General features: G+C 45.1%; 2 protein-coding genes and 1 long non-coding RNA gene across 8 annotated transcripts in view; 2 read left to right on the top strand and 1 right to left on the bottom strand.

Annotated features, from left to right (window-relative positions):
* TMEM255A (transmembrane protein 255A) overlaps window positions 1-4,897 on the top strand; it is a 53,163-nt gene extending 48,266 nt beyond the window's left edge. For both annotated transcript variants that reach the window (XM_075162364.1, XM_075162363.1), the window contains one exon: window positions 2,167-4,897. In XM_075162364.1, coding sequence (XP_075018465.1) covers window positions 2,167-2,325 — 159 coding nt within the window. In that variant the 3' untranslated portion in view covers window positions 2,326-4,897. The remainder of the gene's footprint in view (window positions 1-2,166) is intronic.
* ZBTB33 (zinc finger and BTB domain containing 33) lies at window positions 2,224-17,096 on the bottom strand. 5 transcript variants are annotated; one of them, XR_012675587.1, is made up of 4 exons: window positions 16,957-17,096; window positions 8,676-10,960; window positions 5,538-5,727; window positions 2,224-2,311 (listed from the first exon to the last, which is right to left on the bottom strand). XR_012675587.1 is itself a non-coding variant. In XM_075162359.1 (2 exons), exons 1-2 carry the CDS (start codon window positions 16,985-16,987, stop codon window positions 8,919-8,921), a joined length of 2,073 nt encoding a protein of 690 aa, XP_075018460.1. In that variant the 5' UTR covers window positions 16,988-17,096; the 3' UTR covers window positions 5,945-8,918. The 5 variants fall into 5 exon arrangements, 3 of the variants coding, with proteins under 3 accessions (XP_075018460.1, XP_075018462.1, XP_075018461.1); XR_012675586.1 differs by lacking the exon at window positions 5,538-5,727; XM_075162359.1 differs by lacking the exons at window positions 2,224-2,311; window positions 5,538-5,727 and having other exon boundaries at window positions 5,945-10,960.
* LOC142087771 (uncharacterized) lies at window positions 12,335-15,088 on the top strand. The gene is made up of 2 exons (XR_012675588.1): window positions 12,335-12,925; window positions 13,169-15,088. It is a non-coding gene; the product is annotated as an uncharacterized LOC142087771 (long non-coding RNA).
* Window positions 17,097-17,127: the final 31 nt, after the last annotated feature.

The raw sequence follows: 17,127 nt of genomic DNA, 5'->3' as shown, positions 1-17,127 counted from the left end.
TCCTACAGCACGCGGAGCCAGCCCGGCCTCGCCTCTCAAATCCCTTTCGAAGGCTGCACTCCATCTGGTGCAAGAATTGGCCGAGTCAGTGCTTCCCACTCATCCATCACATCGTTCACAGGGAAAAAACCCAACACTCCAGAATTTCTAAGGAAACCTGTGCCCCTGCAAGAGCCGGGCTTTCACACACAACTCTAAAATGGCAGACCCAGTTCTCTGGTTTTTGCGGGAGCACAAGCTGAGGGGTGTTGCAGCAGCCACCGCTCGTACCATGGCTAATGACACTCCACCCAGCTGGTCGTGGTGAGGAGGGCAGCAGGCCCTTGCGGTGGGCCGTGGTGGAAGTAGTGCCTGTAGCTTGCTCCTCGCTCTGTGTGCTTGGTTAGGGGCAATCGGGTGAGAAAGTCTCAGTCCTGCAGCATTTTGACTTCTGCAGGCCCTGAGCCACCTTTGGCTCTGACGAGAGAACGCAGGCAAGCGGTGGCGTTCTCTGCCTTTCACCCCCTGTCGAAAGAGGAATTAGTGTCGTCTTCCCAGCCACCGGCTTCATGAACAAAGCCAGGCTGCTGCCTGCAGTCGGTGCGAGCCAGGCCTGCTTGCCGCCATGGCAGCTCTCCTCCAGGACTTGTGGCTGTGGCTGAGGCAGCCGGGCGCAGGCACTTTGTAACGGTGAAAACCCAGGGCTGCGTTTGCTAACGAGTGCCGGCACCGTGTCACCGCGGCAGTGCCTTTCCAAATGTCTTTGCAGTCCGGGGCTTCCCACCCATTGGGCTTTAGGTGAGCTGGGGTGGGATGGAAGAGCTGTTGTGTTGTTTGAAACGGGAACGGTTTGTCTGGCTTTCTGTGAGGTCCTCGATGAGGAGGCTGGGCCTTTGTGGTCTGTGTATCAGCTTAACAAACCGTCACAGGTTGGTGTGAGGGGAGTGACACAAAAAAGATGCCGTTTGAAAACAACCTGCTATTACTACAGAGTCCGTCATCCCTCCGCCTGCCAAGGTAAAATCACACGGTCGCCTCCGACCTTGTTCACGGTCACCGCTGCGTACAGCTCGGCCTCGCTGCCCCGGCGCGGGTCCCTCGCCATGCACTCCCATGCCCCTTGCAGCACAGTGCAAATCCTCCTCGCGCTTCTGTCTCTGCCGGGGCCTTAAGCCGGGCGCATTTGGGATTTGCAGTCCGTGCCCGCAGCCGGGGCGCGTGGCGCCTGAGCGGCAGAGCAGAAAGGCGCTCTGCTCCGGCGTGCCGGCTGGGCTTTCGTGGTCTATGTATCGGCTTAATAAACCGTCGCAGGTTGGTGTGAGGGGAGTGACACAAAAAAGATGCCGTTTGAAAACAACCTGCTATTACTGCAGAGTCCGTCATCCCTCCGCCTGCTCAAGGTAAAATCACACGGTCGCCTCCGACCTTGTTCAGGTGGCCAACAGCAGACAGGGCGCAGCGTGACTGTCAGGGATAAAACCACGGTGTATTAGTGGCCAGAGGAGCGACTGCAAGTGACTGTGTTTCATTGCCTGTTTGCCTGGCCTGTTTCTAGACAGAACGCAGCCTGTGCGCAGGTCTCTGACAGTGCCAGCGCCGTATGACTTGAGGCTTCAGGCCTAAGGTATTTTTGATAACAAAGGTATTTTGGAGAGCAGAAATTAATCTTCAGGCATGCACAAATTCTGTTTCTCCACCTTTTCAAGGTTTTTAGTTACTGAAGGAATAAATTATTTTGTTATCATTAATTTCTGGGGGTTTTTTATTTGTGATGAAGAGAAAAAGTAATGTAAAAAGAAATAATCTGCAGGCTGTTCATTGTTGCTACTGGCAGATGTGTGAAATCCAAGATTTGAGAGAGACTCATCAGTTTTCAATTGCCCAGGCTCTGTGAAATGCAGCAGGTACACAGAAGTGATGAGAAAGAAAGTTTTGTTTTGTTTTGTTTTTTAAAATGCCTTCTTCAGTTTTAGGTCTAAGGAATCTCATCATGCAAAACTGTTACTTACAGGCTGTGCTTACCTTGAATGCAACAAGTTTTTTGAATACTTATTTCTATGTACATGTTTTCCAGAAGTGAGCCTTGAAATGTTAATTTTGCACTGCTTGGTAATGAAGTATCGCTTTGCCAGAGTCCTTTGCATTAAGAAGTGTTTACATTACAGCCTTCTTGCTGTCTCCCTGCAGCATTCCAGCGTGTTTCCAGCCTCCACTCCTTCTGGCCTCTCTGATGACCCCCAGTCAGTGTCGCCATCTCCCAGCTATATGTGGTCCTCTAATGCGCCGCCTCGTTACTCGCCACCGTATTTTCCACCGTTTGAAAAGCCACCACCTTACACACCATAAAGAATGTGGGAAAGAAGAAAAAAAAAAAAATTTGCCATTGAAATAATTGTGAACATTTTGTATTTATATTTTACTGTAGGAGGGAGCGGGAGGATAGATACAGAAGATAATTGCAAATACAAATATTAGATTGGACTGTTCTTTCTTGCAAGACTTATTTCAGAGGTTTAACAATGGAGTATGAGGAAGGGGACATACTGCTGGTGTTTCCCAGTGTCAGTGAGTAGTGGGGTGGCCTAAGTTCCAGCTTCCTTGTTTTACCGCAAGGTTCATGTAGTCCTTGGTTTTTAATAAAGTGATACAATACAGATGATAGATTCTGGTCTGCCTTACTCCATCTTGTGCCAAGCTGAAGTAAGGGTAGCCAAGATCGATAGTTGCTGGAGAGTATCAATCTCTTTAAGGTGAGGGTGCTTGCAGACAGCTCAGCTTGACACTTGTTTTGTTTGGCCTTGGGGCTCCAGTTGCTGGGATTTTTTGGGGCCACAGAACCTAGCTCACGTCACTTGTTGGTTACAGCCTACGCACTGGAAAACTCTTGGGGGGAACCGCAACAGCGTCCTAAACTTTAACGCTAATGAAAAGAGATAACGTCATAGGATATTTTCATGTATGTCTAGCAAAACAACTGGAATATTGCTTTTTTGAGGAGAAAAGCTTTAATAGGCAAGCTGGTTTTATTTCAGGATGCTTCTTAAGATAAAAGGTGAAATGCAGTTGTCTCTCTCTGAATTCTGTGTAAGTAATGCTGAAGTCAAACAGTTTGGGTGGTTGCACTGCCTAAATCTTCCTTATATTCCTATAAAGAGCATCAGGAATTGTCCACAAGTCACTGAAACAGTGCAGTGAAAACATTATTGCTATTTTTTTTTCCTTCTGTTTGGTTAGGAATTTTTTTTTAAGCTTGTACTTTTAACTTTTTTAATGGACTGAATCAGCACCCTGAATAAGCACTGTTTTAGTAGCTGTATTATGGGCTGCACATAAGGAATATCCACTACTAGTTCTCCAAGATGTAAGTCTCACATGGATAAAATTCAACACCCTGTAATATAGGATGAAACTGATAGGAATTTGCAGTTATTGTTGTGACTTTCATTTAATCTTCAGCTGATGACTGTGCTGATTGATCTAGATTCCAACAGATTTTGCATGCACCCTGCATAACAAAAGAAGGTCAGCTTTATTATGTGACACAGTGTCCTGTAAAGTGTGGTTCTACTCCAGGAAGTGATTTTAGATGACAGCGTTCAGATCTGAGCCGCTTGACCTGAGCGTTCTCAACTGCTTACTTCAGGGATAAAAATAAGGTATTGACATTTTACTCCGTATTTCCTAAAGATTTAATTTCCTTAGCACCAGATTGTTGACCCTAATCCTCAATTGTCTACCTTTACTTTCAACTGATGCAGACAAAAAGGTACCCAAAAGCTAAATTCAGCTTTCAGAATCTAAAAGTGGAATACATGCTAGGGGGAAAAAAAAAAAAAAAACAGTTGGATTTTAAACTGTGGTCTCTCTCTATTTTTAATCTAAAAAAAAATGAAATACTGTTAAAATGGAAAACAACACTGAAGTCTCTGATCTCACTTTTCAAAGTACACCCACACTTTATAATGCTGGTTTTAATCCTATGCATTTGCAAAGCCTTTAGGCTAGGCTATGTGTTAACTGTATCATTTTCACTGTCAAATACTAATCAGTATATTAATAAGCTAAAGGATGACACTGTTTGTTTATCCAGAGGCAAACGTAACTTTTCTCCAGTAACAAAGAAAAATAAACGGCTGGAGAAAGGAATACAACTTATGGGATTTAAAGCAGTAGTGTATGCAGAACATATCCTGGTGACATTTTGTTTTACTATAGATTGTTGAAGTGCAGCTCCTATAAATTTGCATACTGGAAATAAATTTGTATACTAGGGCTTCATCCATTTTATATTACATTTTCCTGAATTAAATCCTGATAAAGAGATCGTGGGCAATTTCAAAATAGGCAGTACTTCTCCTGATAAAACTCCCCACAAAACTAGAATCAGAAGGGCATATTAATTTAATTTAAGAAAACATTCTATTGCTGCATCTTTGAAATAAAAGCTAACAGTCCTGTCCCACTTCTGACAAACATACTCTACCATTTGTGCCTGTCAACTAAATAGGGCTAGGGGACACTACAGGACAGGACTAAGAAACTCATGAGGGGAACATAACTTAGTGGCAGAAAAACAATTAGGAAATGGTTGTGTCATTGGTTTTGAGTTGACAAATACTAAATTTAGGAAATTATCCAAATTCTCAATTTTTTCTAAGGAATATTTAAGCAAAAATTACATTGCTGCTTTAAATTCACTATAAAAGGACAAGTCCATTTTCACATTTAAAAAATTACTGGTGGGATTTTCTGTTGAATTACTCTTTTCCTTCTGCTCGTGTAAAACTAAGCGTTTAATGTAAATGCAACATTCTGCACTGTATTCATCATTTCTTATGAGAATGTCAAGATTGTGACTCATATGTACCCTTTTATTACTTTACCAAAGTTAAATAAAATTGTGTGACTTTTGTAAACATTTATAAATTGCATTTTACATTTTTTGCAACTTTCCTGTTTTACAAGCATCTTTAATGTTAGTTGAGGAATTCCAGTATAATAGCATTGAGCATTCAAAAAAAAAAAACAAAAACCACACCAAAAAAAAACCCAAAAAACTGTATTTGCTATATTAGAAACTGGTGTTTCTGTCATGATTAGCCAGCGACACCTTTTTTTAAGTTCTGTTTTTAAAAGCCCCAGATGCCCCCACGCTTCATAATTCTGCAGTTCTACCCACATAACAGGGTGCCCTGACTTCAATCACTGTAAAGTCATTAGTGCTGATTTTTTGCTTAGCACAGAGGTGAATAATCCAGCCGGTGCAGAACCAGTGTCTCCTTTACTTACTTTCATGTTTACTGTATTACTTTGGGCCCAATTCTGTCCTGATGATGTCAGCTGCTCTTTGATGTTAGCAGAAGTAGGTAAGGAGATAAAGGCATCCAAGACATCATTTGATATGTTACTTATTAAATTGCATTCCTTACCTGTAATAAGTAGTCTACATAAAGTAACTAATTTTCTCCTTGTTAACCACGGTTCACCAACAATCTAACTCTTCCAAATCATAACTAGTCAGCAACCTGGTAAGAAGAGGAGCCCTAACCATGAGTTACCTGACATGCATTGCACTGGTCACTATGTATTTTTTTCTTGATTTCTAGCTCATTTGCAACGACGGCAGTAGTTGGACAGACAGTTCCACAGCAGCTCCGCCTATTCTGAGAGTAAGCATGTATCACAACATTCAGCTCACAATACACGGTAGAGTTTTTCAGCTAATTTGCTTTCTTGGAAAGTGCTCAACTGAAAAAAAAACAACACAAACCCCAAAAAATAAACAGACAAAAAACCCCACCAAAAAACCTAAGCCCCAAATAAAAACACCTTCCCTCCGTACCCCAGGGGGTTCCCTACTATTCCAAAAGACATGGAAAAGGAAGGTACAAACTGTTGGTAATCATCTGACATGTTAGACTGTAGAAGTTGAGTTGTCATTAAAAACAAACATGCTACACCCATCTTTAGAATTAAACTTTTTTATTTTTGCCATAGAAAGCTCTAAGAACTAATATCAAGTATTGATTAATGAAAAGTAGAACACAACTTTAAAAAGTATGTTAAGGAAAGACTGTACAACTATATACATTACAGATCTGGCAAAAATGATAGATGTTTCACATGGAACAGTTCCTAGGCAATAGCTGTAGAACCCAATGTTCAATGTATACAGTTGTCAGCTTCTGCATCTTTTTATAAGCTGCATGCCTTAACAGTACAAAATAAATAAGCAGTCAATTGTTATCTCAATATTTGTTTAATTCACATACTGGAATGCTATGGTATGAATCCCCAAAAAAACATACAGTGAGGATGCAGCCACCATTATCATGTTTTGCAGCAGATCCGTTAACGTTTTTATATGCATATAAATGACTGTGAGGTTTGCTACCATACTCTGTTGAAATTTTTAATTTTTATATAAATGCTTTTTCAGATTCAATCTTTTTCTTCCATTACCCCAAAGCCAATTTCTTAATATTTACATATGGTTTTTCATTAAGTTAAACTGGAAGCTAAGTGTTTACAAAAACAAACAAAAAACCGAATATAAGTGCAATAGCCAGAAATCTAAATATAAAAGCTCATGGCCCCATAAAAAGTTTTAAAAGAATGGATTTAACATGTTTCCAAACCAATAAATACTGGAAGTGAAATTAAAAAAATGCTTTACATGACCTCTGGACTTTGGATATCAAAAATCACTTCCAAGGAAAACTGAAGACCCTGAGACACATGCAAGCACGAGTCTTCTAGCAAAAATAGTTACAAAGCCCTAATTTTCCAGTTTTCCTCCAAAAAGAGACCTTTAGTAGGCACAGTTTAATTTAAGGTTTTAAATATATCAGCAGCAAATATTGATAGCCATTATTTTTAATTATTACTGAATGTACACTTTGCAATGTATGCTTAATTCCAGATGTGTCATGTCAGTAACAAAAATAACATTGTATTTTTCTTGTCAAAAAGTTCAGGAAGTCTCAATATAGCACGCAGCCAGCTACGTCAGAGCTTCCTGTGCTAATACAGGCAATCAATACTTATGTTTTGTGAGGACTATGTTTGACTGCTGAAACGCCATCCAACCTTAACATTTGAACGCATACCCCATTATATTCAAAGGGGTCTGCAGTATGATCTGAAATAACCACGTATATCACGTTCTTGGCCTACAAAACAGAAGTGCTGAGCATTACATGCATAAGGTAAACAAATCCTCCTCTTTCTCCCATTGTTACTCATACAGATTTCTGGTACCCTTTTTTTATAGCTCAAGTTGTATTTGAACCATTTACCATTTAAATGTCTGTCTAGAGTACTATATGTCTAAAACCTTAACCTTGAAGGTCATAGGATCAAGATGCTTACTTAAAACCTGAAAAAGAAAAGAAAAACCTTTAACTGTAATTTAAGCAATGAAAGATTACGATAACTAAGTAGTACTATGCACGACAATCTCAGTCATTTCTAGAACTTGAGCAGTTTTCATATTACCATTTACAAAAATTCAACAAGTTACTAAATCTGAAATGCTAAACTATGACTCCAGTAAACAGCTGTTTGTTTTTCTCAGATCTGCTGTTTCCTCTTCAAGTTGGACCTCTAATTTATCTTCTAAGTGCCAAAACATGTACCAATTGCAAGGAGAAAAAAAGGACAATATAATAAACCCAAAAGTGAAAATAGATGACAACTAGACAACTGCAGAGAAATGATACTTTGGATTATGGTGGATGGAGGGTATTTTTTGATTGTTGGTTTAAGTCCTCATGCTTCCACACCCTATAAATGGGAAGAAAAAATCCAAATCCCTGTTTCACTTACAGATCTAGCGAAACAGGCATACAAGATCCTCAGCAGTCTCAGTGCTAAACTGATACAGCACTTAGACTATTTCATAGTTTTGAGAAGTAAATTTCAAAGCCTTCAGCTAAAAAAAAAAAGCATTACTTTCAAAATGTAAGTATTACTTTTTTAAAAAATACCAGACTGAAGCCGTTCTTTTTGAAGAGCAAAAAAAGGAACAGCACTTTATTCCAAACTAACTACTGGCATCTTTTCCTGTAGTAAGAAAACCTAATGTTATTCCTCAAGCTTTGAAAAGGCAGAATTTTCTCCTCCCTAAGTGTTTTAAGCTTCTTCACTATTGAGCTTTGTGGGTTTTGTTTTGGTTTTGGGGTTTTTTTCCCATTGCAAAAAGAGTAAAACACAATGGTCCAGACATTGAATACTCTGCTCACCATACTGCCAAGTACAAATAAAGTTTGTTCAAGTTAGCCCTAATTGAGTATCTTTTGTTGGCAAGACTATTTGCATGAAGACAGATGATTCATAGTGCTTATAAAAGCAGAACTAAGATGCTAGTTCAAAAATACACTACTCCAAAGTACTGGATCAGTTATTTTGAACCCTTGCAGCAATGCATTGTTCACAAAAATAAATATGAGTTGTGGGATTTTTTTTAAAACATGGTTCCATATTCAAGAGACTACGATGAAAAATCTTACTGTTTTCTTGGTTAACATCTCAACACAATTCAGCATTAAAGTGCTAACATGAAAGAAAGGGTTTACATAGTACGTATGGGTACAGGAAATACCTCAATTACTTTAGAAGAAAGATTTCTAGCTCTTTAGAAGAAATTGTACCTTTTCAAGCTACAAATCCCCACATATTGATCAAAATTAACATACCAGAAAACACTGCCAGCTCCTTGGAAATATCTCATTCTCTATTCAAGTAAACTTTCAGATGAATCGCTTCCACACATCACTTGGAGCTACTAATGATCCATCTAAGTGCTACCATTTGATGACTTGGTAGAACAAGTTAACTTGTTTTCACTTTAACATTTGATTTTACAGCAATTTTAACAGTTCATTTAAAACAGCTGCAATATTTCTGCACTGAATCCTTTTTCCAGCATTTAATGCGTTTCAGTAAGATTCCGGTATTACAAACTCAAATTCAGTACTTCCCTCTGACGGATTTTGTTTAAAAATTGCTTCATTTCCCTGTGGAATGAAAATGTCATCCCAGGTAATTTGTTTGGCTGGAGGGTTAGATGTTGTTCCTTCAGTGCCATCCTTCCCTGTGCCAACACGATAAACAATTCCACCCTCATTTATTACTGGTATACTGCTTGAGTGATCAGTAATGTATGCATACTGTCTGATCTGCAAAGACCTGCAAGGATGCAATCGATAAAGCTTGGTATCTCCAGAAGGGTCTTGGCTATGAACTGATCTTATGTGGGAGGCCGTAATTTGGTAGTTGATGAAAGATTTGCCACATGTCAAGCACTGGTACCTTCGCTCACCGGTGTGGTGAATTTCATGCTTCGTACGGTATTCTGCAAGAGGAAAAACTTTGTCACAATATCGACATGGATACTTCTTCTCCCAGGAATGAACGTTAAAATGTCTCCGTAAACTCGTCAGACATGCGTATGATCTCTTACACACAATACAAATGTAGTAGACTCTTCCATCCACTATGAGCTCATAATGGTCATCGTGCTTTACTTTCATACGTTTCCTGTTTGGAGAATCACCACCAGATGTTTTAGGCGTTTCATCAAGCTTGGCTTTGCCTTCCTCGGAATCACCCTTTACAGGAATGACTATGTCATATGTATCCTCACCGATATTGGCATAAACCTTACAGCCTGTGGATAGGCCTTCTATTTCAGTTGCTGTATCTAATGTTATGATTTTCTGTCCTTCTGCCACATGCTTTGATGCTATACCTGAACTGAATTCCTTGTTGTTTCCAGCAAGGACATCCGAGATTTTTATTTTAAATTCTCCAGGTTTAGAAAATGGCTCTTGTGAAAATGTAACAACCTGTTTTTTCTGTACACCTGATCCTTCAGAGGTTGCTGCCTTGGGTATAGAAGGTTGCTGAACCAAAGAGCTACTGCTGACTGAACCAGGACTAGAGGAGCTAATGATATCGACATCATCTTCAACAACCTCTTCATCATCAACAGCAGTTGTTTCCACTTCAGTTAAGGAGCCATTATTAGATGGCTGCTGGTTCTCCTCAAGTAAATTAATTGTAGGGGTCACATGTGTTTGATGCGAGGAGCCAGCACCAAGTGATGAGTTAAGTAGAGGCTTATTTAGCACAATGATATTAGGAGTCAAATGCTGTGGTGTTGCAGAGCCAAGTGATTCGGCACTTGATTGTGTTTGGTTTGGGCTTAGCTGACTGGCAGACGAAGTGAGTTTTTGAGCTGCTGTGGTGCTCGTCAAATGGGGAGAGCCACCACTGCCACACGATTTTTGGTCAGAAATTCCAGCCGGACTTGGGCAAGGCTGGTTCTGGGTTGCAGCATTTGTATCTTTAGTACATTCTTTTGGAGGAACAATCTCAGAGCAAAAAATGACATCATCATCCTCATCATCTGAATCACTCACTGTAATTTTTGTAGTCTCATATTCTATGCCATGTAAGGAGAATGACTGTGTTATAACCGGCATCCCATCCGTTACCTCTTGACTCTCTGGCCTTATTACAGGTACTTGTGTTTCAGCATCCTTTTGACCTGGACTAGAAGTTGAAGTTTCTGAAGCACCATCTTTGACCTCGCTTGGCATGTTTTTTCCTTCAGACGGAGGTACGCCCAGATCAGCTATGAATTTAACACCCAGCTGTTGCCCAGATTTAATCAGTTCATCAAGTAAATCGGATCGAATGCTGATTATTTTGGAACTATAAATATAGTTAAGAATTTCTGCAAAAATTTCTGCTCTTACAAAGCTCAGTTCAACCACTTGCCCAGCGACTGAGAAAAGCTGGTGAAAATACGTGCTTGAAGCCGAAAGGATGTTTCTGTGAGCTCGAAATTTCCGGTCCTCCACGATGACAGTAACATCACAAAAAAGTCCGTGGCCACGTTGTTCATTCAAAGACTGAAGGAGCACACTAGAATACTGTGTGTCTGTTGCAGAAATCAGTTTTTTCCCCTCCATTCCTACAAAGAGAAAGTAAAAGGCATCAAATTAGTAAAAATACAGATTTATGGTTTTAACTGCATGACAACATTCCCACATTTACTGTTTATTCCTTCTTTTGAAAAAACAAATCTGAGATACTATTCATAAGCTTATATGCTATAGCACTCTGCAAATTTGTTTCTTATTGTTATTTGTCCCTTCACCTTCTACACAAGGTATGTGCAATTCTGAATGTATTCTCTATTCTTACAAGGGGAGGAACAGAGAAACAACTGCTTATCTATTCAACAGCAAATAAGGTAAATTTGAAAACCAAGAAGATGCAAGATTCGGGTCCCTCAAAAGGCTTTGAACATTATTAGACATTTCTTCTTAATTGTGAAAATATTCCGCAACTTGTTATGAGAAAGCCCGACAACATCCAGGTTATTTATGGGCCAGACAACAAATCTGTGTATCCATATATTACCAGTCAATGGAGGTTAATGAAAATGCTATTGATACTTCAATTCCTTGCCCAGTAAAAGAAACTTTTTTTTCTTTTTATCCCTCCCCATATATTTGCAGGGTTGCTTTGTGTTTGAAACCGAGATACTGAGGCAGCACGGTAACAAAAAAGATCTGCGAAGTCAAACTAATCCAGCTACCGGCACTTCCGATTCGATACCCCCCAACAAGATGCAAAAACCAACATCAGAAGATAGGAACAGCGAGTTAAAGGCTGTAAGTCCTCAGTCCCACTCGTAAAACTTTACTTCCACACGCCTGGGAGGGCAGGACGAGGCGATGAGGCCGAGCCCCCCCCACCGAGCGCCAGCCCCCGCTCCGCCGTGCCGATCACGGCCGCCAGCGCCAGCCGCGGCTGCAGCGCATCCCGCTCCCCTCCAAGGCCAACCGCTCGCCGCCCCCCGCAGCCCCCGGGGAAGTTTACCATGAAAACGAGCGTTTCGAGCCCGGGACGCCGCCGCCGCGGGGAGGGCACCGTCGCCGGAGGTGTTTCGCGGGCGGCCGCCGGGCCCCGCCGCGGGCTCCCCGGGCGGGGCAACAGAGGCCGGGCGGCCCCGCCTCAGCGAGCCGGAGCGGCGGCGGCGCTGACGGGCGGCGGGCGCGGGGAGCGGCCCGGCGGCGGCAACCGGAGCTGACGGGCGGCCCCTCCGCCGCCTCCGCGCGGCCAGGCCGTGCCCGCCGCCGCCGCTTCCTGCTCGAGGCGAGGCGAGCGGAGCCGGCCCCCACCGGCGGCGGGAGGGGGAACGCAGCCCGCGGCGCGGAGGAGGAAGGCGAGGGCCCACGTTACCTGCGCTCCGGCCGCCAGCACCCGCCGCCCTTCCCCGCACAACGGGCACCGGCCGCCGCCTCTCGGGCTCGGGCACCGCCCCCGCTGCGCGGCCGCCAGGGGGCACTGCACCGCGCTGCCCTCTCCTGCGGGCCGCCGCGCTCCGCCCGAGCGCGCTCGTCACCCTTCGGCTCCCTGACCCGAACGGCCTCGGGAACCTTCGGCCGCGCTCGGGGCCGGAGGGCGGGGCGGGGCAGTCCTCCAGCCGCCTCAAGCGGGGGCCTCGGGCGGGGCCGCCCGGGGCGGGCTGCGCCTGTGCCGGCTATGGGCTCCCCCGGCCCGGCCTCCTGCCGCAGGGGCGGCGGGAGCCCCTCGCCCGCGGTAGCGGCGTAGCGGGCTGAGGTGGCTGGCGGTTCCCAGGAGCCCCCGGACGCCGCCTGGGGCTGCACCGCCCGGGTCGCCGCCCGCCACCCGCGCCATCGCCCCTTCGTGTCGGCGCCTTCAGGTGCACCGAAGGCCGGTTACAGGCCCCAAGGCCCCATGTGTTGGCCGCTGCCGGCAGAGAGCTCCGCACCTTCCCAGCCCCCGGCCCTGCTCCACCGGAGGCCTTGGGCAGCCGAAGGCCGAGCACACGGGCCTCGCTTTGGCCTCGACGATCCCTGCCTGGCTCCCAGCCATCCCGCTCTCCTTGCCCCAGGCAAAGCCCGCGGTAAGCCCCCCCAACACCTGCCTGATGTCTGACCCTGTTGGATAAGGCTGTGGAGACGTGATGGCAGCAGGTTATTTCCCGTGGCGGCTCATTTCCTTCCCGGGGGCAGAGACCAGGCTGGCGGTGCTCTGCCGACCGCTGACGCAGCTGGCACCTCCGCCCCACAGCGAGGAAATCTCCTGTAACCTACACCTGAACACCCACGCTTGCACTGCAGGATCATTTATTTTGTATTCTTTGCAGCACAGTGGCACGTGTTAGACTCCGCTAGGAGCTGTACAGATGTAAGTCCTTTGACAAAATGCTGCTCTCGGCACATTCGACATGTGGTCATCAAAGTGACATACTCACAATGCGGTCTCTTGGAAACTGTCACTGTTCATGAATGCTCAAAGAGCACCAAGATCATAAAAGATATTTTTCATCTTCAGTTACTGATCTGTTCCTTTTTATTTTTTCTGTGGATTTTGTGGACTTGAACCACAGGGGTTCTTGATTTTTCTTAAGAATCAAAAACTTTGCCAAGAACAAATGTCCTTCTATCAAGTTTGACCAAAAACATTAACAGGCCACAGTCACTGGCACAAACGACTGCAATCCCTCACTGCATATATCAGCAACGAAATGGTCCTGCCTAGCTTTATGAGCCCTTCTAGCAAGAAAATCACCTGCCATCTTCCCTGTATTTGCACAGCTAGTAACAGAAGTGCCTTTTTGAAGCAAGCCTTCGGATCTGAAATGTTACAAAGACGGTTTCTGTTTATTTATAGGTTTTTCCAGAGAGTGGAGTGAAGAATAAATAATAGAAAAGAATAATCGGGGGAAATGGTAGGCTTTTCTTCCTCAGATAACCCTTCAATTAAGTTTTCTCCTTTGATATGGGTTCTTAGTCATTTTTACATAGGAGGTTATATTAAATGAAAATAACACTATAATCATTTTAATTTTTAACATATAATCCAGTGTTCTTTTTTCTCCTCCAAAAATGTCTGATGGTCCAAATTAAGCCATTTCTTAGCCTTTCATCCTTCGGCTTTAAGGATTTTTCTCCTCCTCATTGCCTATCTCATTTCTAAATAACTAACAGGAAAATTTACAGAAAAGATGAGCACTGATTTGGAAGGAGCCCTGCTCCTGAAGCATCATCAGTTCTCAAAAATCAGGTTTGAACTGCTTACTCTTAGGCACAGAAATGCTAGCTAATTTAAAAGATGCTGGTCTAGCTGCGAGACTTGCACCATCTCCTTGACTTTTACCTTTTTGCAGAAGCTTCTCTCTATGGCAACTCCTTATATCAGATATAAAATCTGAACCCCACTGTCACCTTGCCACGGTCAGGGCAGAGCTAACGCTCTGACCAGCTTAAAAAATTTTACTGAAGCTGCCACTCAGTTCTGCACCTGAATACAGAATTTCAGTATGGATATTTTTTTTGTCTAGCATGCACCTCTTAGTTTTAGGGGGTTTTTTCCCCTCTTTTACTTTTAGATAAGCCTAGAAAGTGTTTGGTGATTTGACTCACATAAAAACTTATACAGTGACAAGTTAAAAGAGCCATTTTATCGAAGATATTGACAAGAAACCTCTAGAACACAGAACTAAACTTGGTGTTCTTGGAACTGAAAAAATAGGCAAGAGACACAATAGCAACTTTTATTTTGATGCATAGAAGTGATCCAGAAAAACTCTGAGATGGAGGCTCTGACAATACAAAGTACAAATTTAAAGAAGCGATGTGTGGGCTTTTGTGGGAAGACAAAAAAATACGCAATTCAGTGACAAGTTTTCAGTTAAGCAATTTGAAAAACCCTCTTCTTTTTTAAAAATACAGTTTGTGGGAACAGAAAATTCTTTTAAAGACCTGACAAATCTGAGAGACAAAGAAGTGTTCTCTATCATAAAAAAATGTATTTTACATTAAAATAAATCAAATTTGATAAACAGGACAGTTAATTCCCCCTTAGGGCCTTCAGTAAAATCAAAATTCAACAGTTATCCTAGCTAAGACTACTTTTAGGGAAATATTTTTCCACTGTGGAATTTCAAGTAAAACACTGCTTCTGAAGGACTCTAAAATACTAATTTCCACCATTCATGCTGCGAGGAATTTTCAGAGAGTATTTTTCCTGTCAATCCCACTATATAAAGCCTCATATAACTGAATTTAAAGTCCAGTTATACTTTTTATTGTCATTAGTAGTTGTTGTAGATGCTGTTACATACTGTATATATGCGCATTGTATAACCTGTGTATAAAAATACTTCAAATGACTTTACAATATTAAGTAACAGAGGTGCACAGTGTTCCTGAGAGGTAGATCACCAGGTTTTAGTCACCATTTTGCCAAGACAGACCCTCGGGTGCAGACGTGAGTGGCCTTATCATGAGAGCTCCCTCGGCGCAGCCGAAGGCTGGTAGCCAGCTGTGCCGAGCGCTGCAGTGCTCAGCACCTCTGAAAACCCCTGGCTGGCCGCCTCTCGGCCAGCCCACATCAGCACACAGCAAACCCAAGCCCCAGCGCACAGCACGCTGCCGCCGGCCACGTTTCAGGGTCTTCCACCCCTTCCCGGCACTAGCCCTGAGCCCTGGCTGTGGGGGGTCCCGGGGTAGAAGCTAGGGAGGGCCATGTGCCCTCATGAAGGCCTCAGGGGTACATTTACTTGCCACGTGGATGGGTCCCTACGTTATGTGTCTGGCCCAGCAGCTTCCATCTCTCCCATGGGTTGGTGACATGACCTCATGTAACGAGCGCTGGGAGTACATAGTGGCCTGGACTTCTTCCTGGGGACATCTGACCTCACATACCGCAGGGGTAAACGAACTCGGGCAGCCTGTGAGGAGAGCGGGGATACGGGCTGCTATGTCTCAGGATCACCCTAGGTTTCAGGTTCTTCCTGAGACTGGAAGCTCAGAGAGACAAAGTCACCGAGCCTTAATTCATGCAATACGGATTCAGCTGGCAAAAATACAGCCACTGCAGACTTCCAGCTGTCTCATTCAAATGACCCTACTGCCGCCAATCAAAACAACCGCCTTATAATAGATAGCCTTATCTCATTTAATTAGGCAAGCAGTAGTCCCTGATACTCAAAATACTCACAAAGCCCCACAGCAGGCACGTACCAGCCTGTCCTCCCACGGACAGGATACAGTAACACCTCACACATATGCAAACCTCTGGTAACATCTTTTCCATCCCCGTTCTGCATGTGGTTGCACACACCCAAGATAATACACAATTTAAACAAGCTCCCTCCTTCTTACAGATTTTTTTTATGCTGCTTATGATAGGTTTGGGAACTGAAACAGTGTTTCATTTGTGAAAAAGAGACTGACATACTCAGACATCTTTTCTAGACAGCACAGAGCAGCGTGGGCTCTCCGGGATGGAGCAGGCGCCTGAAATGCCCCGTTTACGCCGAGCTCGCAGGAGCCCAGCAATGCGCCGCCGCACTTCCCGGGGCAGAGCAGAAACTCGGGTTTTTAAGAAAGCAGCGCTGCAGGCTGCCCAGACCCGGCACCCTGAAGGGGAAGGAGGCTCACAGGAGGACAGTGAGCGTCTTGTCTTAATACATAGTTTGTACAATTTTCTCCCCAAATCGCTGCTGTTTCCTTTCGCGCTGCCACCGAGACCAGCGGCCAGAACCCCGACAGGCCGCCCTGGGAGGTGCCGTATTTTTTAATTTTCAAAAAATGGCCGTGAAGGTGCCGGGCGGCGCCGGGCCCCGGCGCCCGGGGAAGGGTGAGCCCCGGCGCCCGCAGCCCCGCGGGGTCCGGGGCAGGGTGAGTAGCGGGGACTCCCCGCCTACCCCCGGCGGAGGGGCCGGGCCCGGCCGCGGGCGGCGGGGGCGGGCCGTGAGCTGTCCGCCGGGCAGTGCTGCTCCCGGGCCGCCCTGGACAGCTCCCGGCCGCGGCCCCGCGTCCGGCTCCCCGCCGGTGCCCGCGGAGCGGGGTGGGGACGGGCCTGCGTCGCCGCCGCCGCTCCCCGCCCGCGGGATGCGGCCCCCCGCCGCCGCCCGCGCTGCCTTACCTGGCACCGCCGCCGCCGCCCGCACGTCCATGCTGCCGGGGGGCCGCCGCGGGGCTGGCTCGCCGCCCGCAGCACAAAGGGAGCCGCCGCCGGGAACGCCGCCGCCGCGGCGCCGTGTTGCCGCCCGGGCGGGTGGGGCGGTGCGCCCCGCGGGCGGGGCTGCCCCGCTTC

The sequence above is a fragment of the Calonectris borealis genome, chromosome 13 (assembly GCF_964195595.1).
Source record: "Calonectris borealis chromosome 13, bCalBor7.hap1.2, whole genome shotgun sequence".
NCBI lineage: Eukaryota > Metazoa > Chordata > Aves > Procellariiformes > Procellariidae > Calonectris > Calonectris borealis.
This window is presented reverse-complemented; position numbering and strand designations above follow the sequence as displayed.